This window comes from Vitis riparia, chromosome 1 (genome assembly GCF_004353265.1).
Source record: "Vitis riparia cultivar Riparia Gloire de Montpellier isolate 1030 chromosome 1, EGFV_Vit.rip_1.0, whole genome shotgun sequence".
NCBI lineage: Eukaryota > Viridiplantae > Streptophyta > Magnoliopsida > Vitales > Vitaceae > Vitis > Vitis riparia.
In genome coordinates this window covers 3943034-3949331 of record NC_048431.1, presented here as the reverse complement: position 1 = coordinate 3949331, position 6298 = coordinate 3943034, and the positions used below count along the sequence as shown (strand labels likewise).

The window sequence follows — 6298 nt, the reverse complement described above, 5'->3', positions numbered from 1 at the left end:
GTCAACTAAATATTTAATAATTTAATTTATATTATTAAATGGATTAAATATATTTAAAAAAACGACTTAATATTTTAATTATAACTTTAAGTATTAAATTAAAATAATTAATTTATTATTATTTTCAAATATTTTTTACCATATTTGTCCACATTACTTAAAGCATATTTTAAATTATAATTTCATATGTGTGACTCATTTTTTATTATAAATATTTTATAGTTATCTAATATATTTACAATATTTTAAATATGGATATTTAATAAATAAATTTATTATTTAAAATTAATAAAAATAAATATTAATTAAAAATAATGAGTGGTAAATATGTGAATTTGATTATATAAAATAAATGTTAAGTTAGCTTCATATAACAACTTTAATACTTAAAACTAAAAATTTAGTAATAAATTTTAAATTAATAACTTAATAATAATTTAACTTAAAGTTAACTTTAATACTTAAGTATTAACTTAAATTTATTAAATTAAATTTTCGAAGTCATTAACACAATTCCAACTTATTAAATTTATGAACATGATTATGAATAATTTAAATAGTTTAAATAAAATTTATAAATATGTTATTTTAAAATAATTTTTAGTTGCTTTCATTTTCAAGTTTTTATTTTTTAAAAATATTGATTATTTTATTTGTTTAAATTTAATTATATTACGTTTGTAATATAAATAAATTAAATTTGTAACTATACATTTGGTTATTATTTTATTCAATGTCTTAAATACAAAATATTTTTAATATGTATAATGAAATATGTAAAAATTTTACTTAATTATTTAACTTTTTAAATTATATGACATTTATAATTAAAGTTATTTTAAAATTTATAATTTAGAATAAATAAAATTAATAAATTTATATGAATTAAATAGGTTTTGCCATAAATTGATCATTTTAACATAAGTAAATGGCGAACGGTTCAATCAAATGAGGATAATTAGAAGAAGACACTAAGGACAAGCCCTTTTCTGTTTTTCAGGTTAATTTTTTGGAATGAAAAATACGAAAAAGAAAACTTATTTTAACAGCAATAAAACAAGATTTTATGTAGACATTTATTCGTGCTCAACATTCAGCATTCCATTTTTGAGAGTTTGGGCAGCAATCTATTCCGAAAAGAAAGGGAAAACTTATAAATATTATTTTGGTAGTTCACTCTCATTTGATATGAATCTGAGACCTATCTCCAAGACCCATTCTTCTCAACAAACCTACCTTAAAGACGATAGAGATACAAACATATGGTAGCTTTCGCTAAACCTACTACTCCTGTTTTACAGGTTTGGAAAACTTCTTTCCTTCCCGTGTGTCTTTATTCAAGCACCCTAGTTTTGAGGAAAGAGAGTGACGGTGGGGAAAGAAAAATTACAAGCTTCTCCATAGTTAACAAGGAAAAAAGTACACTAACAAAGCCAAGAAATGCCAATAGATTTAAACAGCTCAGTAGGTATAGCCCTGGACAAACATTCCTTTCTTAGCTTCCTCACTTTCACCTTCAGCAGAGTACTTTCCAAGCTGAGCCAGGGAGTTTGCCTTTGCCCGAACTAAAAGAGACTTCTGTGCCGCTTCAACATTCTCAGGATGTCCTTGCCACGTCTTTAGGACAGTGTTTTGCAGTGCACGAGCATATGAGAAGGAAACATGCCATGGGTTGGGGCTTTGATTCATTGCATTCAGGTTTAATGTTGCTTCCACTTCAGATTGCCCTCCAGACAAAAACTATATTGGTAGAAAACATATATTCATTAGTCTCATATTCTTTTTAGAGATCAAGAAAATGAACATCAAATGCATATACAAACGCCACAGACAGATTAATCATATGAAAAACAAAATATGACTAGAATATTCCTCATCCCAAGAAGATGGCAAATATGCCACTTTTCAGTTGCAGGTGTAATGGGATTCTATTGCTAGAACCAGTCAGGTGCAAGGCTTGAAGCCTGTGAGTTTTCAGTTTGAGTCATATCTTCTCATATAGAAAAAAGAACATTGAATTGCCTTGTTAGAGTCAAAGGTTAACAACATACTGGCCACAAGTTTAGGCCAAGGATCAACCATACTGGATGATCCATATATTTATATATACTTGCTCACTAGAAAGACTCGAAATGTTTCTACACAACCAACTCATTGGACAGTTATGTTCACATTATTCATGAATTTGTGGTACAAAGAAATGAAGGGATTGTAAGGACAGAAGGAATAGTAAAATAGAGCACAAAAGCATTGAAAAAGGGTTCAGGGGTTGGTACCATGATTCCAGGAACTGCAGGAGGTACTCTCCTTCTAAGCATTGTTAGTGTATATTTGGCGATGGTCTCTGGAGAAGCCTTCTCCTTGTGTTCAGCTCCTGGGGTTACCATGCTAGGCTTAAGTAGGATTCCTTCAAATAAGACATTGTTTTGTGCCAAGTAAAAGAAGACCTCCGACCACACTTTCTCTGCAACTTCGAGTGTCCTATCAATTGGGTGATCCCCATCAAGAAGAATCTCAGGTTCTACTATGGGCACAAGACCATTGTCCTGCATATGAATTCAGAATAATGAAAAATAAAATGAGTAAAACAATTGAACTGGTGGGAAAGATGGGGAAAGATGGTAATAAGCTGATTACACTTTGGAATATAATTACCTTGAAGGAAAAGAATAACAAAAATAAAAATAGAAGTCTCTTCACGTTACTAGATTCAAACCCAATCTATTTAGCTAGGTAAAGATACTAATTAATTTGTTCTTCAAAGGTGGGGAATTAAAGATACTAATTAATTACTAGATACCCAATCCATATTACCACTAGCCTTTTAACTTTCCCAAGCTGGGAATTCAAAACGCTTTTTTATTGGCAGGCGCCAGAAATTTGAGGCAATTAAGTCCAAATTGATAGAATTGGATCTTTACTTCTATAGATGTCAACTGGTCCTAACAATAATGAAGATGTAATTGTCTTCAAAGCACAAACTACTTGAATGGTGACTTTTTATATATGCATTTCAAACTATATCCTTGCATGAATTTATTGAATGAATATTATCAAGACATCTCAGTGAACTTCTGGCCCTCGTTCTTTAGACGTGTAGGCATTGTTATATCCTAGCTTTCATACTTTTCTCAACAAAGTTTAGCTACTTTTACTGAAAATATGAACATGGAAAGAAAAGGCACACCTGAGAAATAGCAGCATAGCGTGCAAGACCCCATGCAGCTTCTTTGACAGCCAAGGCAGAAGGACCACAGGGAATGCTAACAACAGTGCGCCTAGATATTTTCAAAGAACCATGTGCAGCAGTCAAATATAAGTTGCAATACATACCTCTTTAAGTAGTAAACAGATCAACCAATAGTTCAATCATTATATGAAATTCATTTTCCCATCATATGCAAACAATTCAACCAACCAAAAAGATTCCAGTTGAACCTACAAGTCACAAATTCTTAAACCAAAAAAAAAAGGCTTACCACTTTGCAAAGCGAGCACCTTGCTTATAGTATTCAGCGGATCTTGAAGCCAAACCATCTAGGCCTTGGCACCAAGATTCATTGTTTGATCCTGGTAGAGGAACCAAACCCTGAAAACAAAACAAAGAAATCACAAATGAGCAAGTTCATTACTAACTACACAGAAATCTCACATCAAATGATTTGAGAGAAAGGCTTGTTAAAATACAAAACAAGCACTAGTAACATACCTTATCAACTTTGATGCCAGGCACAATTTTCTTTTCACGCAAGCAGTCCACAAACTTCTTTCCATCAGTTGTTGACTGGTAAAGTGTTTCCTCAAAAAGGATGGCCCCAGAAATATATTCACCAAGGCCAGGAGTGGTCAGTAGAAGTTGTCTATAGGCCTGACGGTTGGGTTCTGTATTGTCCAGACCAATAGATGCCAGCCTCTTCCCGCAGGTAGCATTTGACTCATCAATGGCTAGTATACCACGGCCAGGTGATGCAACAGTTTTCTACACAATCAAAACAGAGACCATGAACAATTAAGCACAATAAAAACCTATTATCATCATTATTAATTTTTTTTATAAATAAAACCAAAAAAATAAAAACACCACTCCAAAGTACACAAGACGTACACAAAAAGTGCCTTAAGCACAGAAACAAGAATAGAAATCCAATAACAACTCTCTTCCTTAACCAGAACCCAATCACTCAATAAAATCAAATAAAGACAAAGAATCAATCTCTACACACTATTCTCGAAAAGAACATCTTCAAAAACTGAACTAAATACTCCTTATTCTCAAACAAACTATCATTATTATTAATATTTACTGCTACCACTACAATTATTATTATTTCTTATTTTTATTTATTTATTTATTTATTTGTTGCAAGAATTCTAAAATTCAACTTGCAAACTCTTTGTTAAGGAGCAATCAGGGTGTCTGCCCAAAGCCCTTTAGCATCCATTTTGAACAAAACCTTCTCTGTTGAGGTCAATGAGCAGAAAAGATAAATACATAGGGTATCAAGTTTAAAACAGAACAAGTCACATCCATTAAGTGCAGAGGAATTTCCTTTGCCACAAAATTATAACTCTTAAATCATGAGAAAGGGAAATAAGTTAGAGGGGAAAAGCCAAGCCTACAATGAAACAGATTCAAAAAGGTGGGACGTCAAACAGTAAAATTTGTAGTTATACATGTCAAGAATGATAATCACCCACATTGAAACAGAACATGACATGATTCAAAAAAAAAAAGAGAGAGAGATTTCTTATAAAACAATCTTTAGTTTCTGTCACATAAAGTCAGCTCTTAAACATGAAATTTGTTTCATATGAGAATTTCCAGCCAAACAAACAAACCCAAAGTGGGAAAAACTTTAACCTCCGGTCATCACAGAAACACACACATATGATGGGTTGATAACTGAAAAGAGAAAATAAAAATTATTTTTTTTCTAAAAAACAACCGTACAATTCAATTGAGCAGCCATACTTTCAAATCGATCGGTATAGTAATCCTTGAATCAAACCAAAAAAAAATAACACAGACTCAATACAACTTAATCAAATTACCCAACCAAAGCCACATATCATATTCCTAAATTGAGATCCGATAAATCAATATGTACACATAAAAATATGGAATTCAACAACATGAATAACAAACAGAAATACATAAGCACTCGGAGATCAACCAGAAACACAACCCAACGATCTGGAATCAAAACATGCAACCAAGAATAGATTGAATTGTGCTATGTTTGATTACTGCAAAATTAAATAAAAAGAAAATAAACTACTACTTCGAATCTTAGACTTTCAAAAGGAAAATATATATAAATAAATCTAACTCAAATGAACACGATTCAGCTGATTTGACTTGATCCTTCAAATATCAAACAACCGTAAAACATGAGATTCAAAGAATTATCCCTCCCTTTCCCTCAGTTTTCCTCAAAACAAACGAAAACTCACAGCAGTCTGAACGAGTTCCTCGGAGTACGACCCGGCACGGATCGGGACCGAGACTCTGCGGGCCGGGAAGCGAGCGGACGATCCCTGGCGTTGAGAGAAGGACTGTTGTCCGATCCACTGCGAAGACGAGGCGTTAAACTTCGCAAAGGTCACAGAGGCCATGGCTGTCACTGTACTGAGTCGGAGAGGAGGATATCAGGTGTGAGAGCGATGTCCTCTGTTTGGAAAAAGGTTGTCACCTAATGTCTTAATAAAAACCCTGTCTTATAGGGGACTCCGCAATGAAATCGAATAGGACGACGAACATGCGAGACTACCAAACAGTCCGTATTGGATTCTACTGTAATTCCCTGTCAATTTACCAAAGTGTCCCTTTCCAATATCACACAGTAGAGTCATCGTAGTGGAACCCAATTTTACTCAGGATGTTACAATTTGTTAGGTATAATATAAAATAAAATAAAAATAAAGATTCAGCAAAAGAACAGTTATTAAGGTATACCCAAATTCCTATTCAAATATGATAAATCAAAGGCTATATTAATAAAAAATATATATTCTCTCTGCAGAGAGTCACTGGGTGTTCTTGTCAATTTACAACGTGGTATGTGCTACGGACCATGGAGGGCGTTAGGTTTTTGGACTTTGAAGACGCCATTGTATAATTCATGGGTAGGTGACGATGAGGCATCCCCCACTCACCTAACCCTGTGATTCAGTCCCTCTTTTCATTGCAATGCCACTTGGACTCTTCTTTAACCAAATATTGGAAATAGTGAGGGCAAATCTTTTCTTTTTAAAAAAAAATTAAAATGTTATTTTGGAAAATAAATATAAAAATATG

At 32.8% G+C, this 6298-nt stretch overlaps 1 protein-coding gene across 1 annotated transcript; it reads right to left on the bottom strand.

Moving 5' to 3' along the window:
• Positions 1-1128: 1128 nt before the first annotated feature.
• Positions 1129-5695, bottom strand: LOC117918099 (fructose-bisphosphate aldolase 3, chloroplastic). The gene is made up of 6 exons (XM_034834627.1): positions 5455-5695; positions 3710-3979; positions 3480-3589; positions 3188-3278; positions 2277-2546; positions 1129-1740 (listed from the first exon to the last, which is right to left on the bottom strand). The coding sequence occupies exons 1-6, from the start codon at positions 5614-5616 to the stop codon at positions 1462-1464; spliced, it is 1182 nt and encodes a 393-aa protein (XP_034690518.1). The 5' UTR covers positions 5617-5695; the 3' UTR covers positions 1129-1461.
• Between the last annotated feature and the right edge of the window lie 603 nt (positions 5696-6298).

Coding starts and splice junctions, on each gene's coding strand:
- LOC117918099 (XM_034834627.1), bottom strand. CDS start 5,616: ATGGCCTCTGTGACCTTTGCGAAGTTTAACGCCTCGTCTTCGCAGTGG. Junction 3,279..3,479: donor GGTGCTCGCTTTGCAAAGTG/GTAAGCCTTTTT, acceptor GAAAATATCTAG/GCGCACTGTTGTTAGCATTC. Junction 1,741..2,276: donor CTGCAGTTCCTGGAATCATG/GTACCAACCCCT, acceptor CTACCAATATAG/TTTTTGTCTGGAGGGCAATC.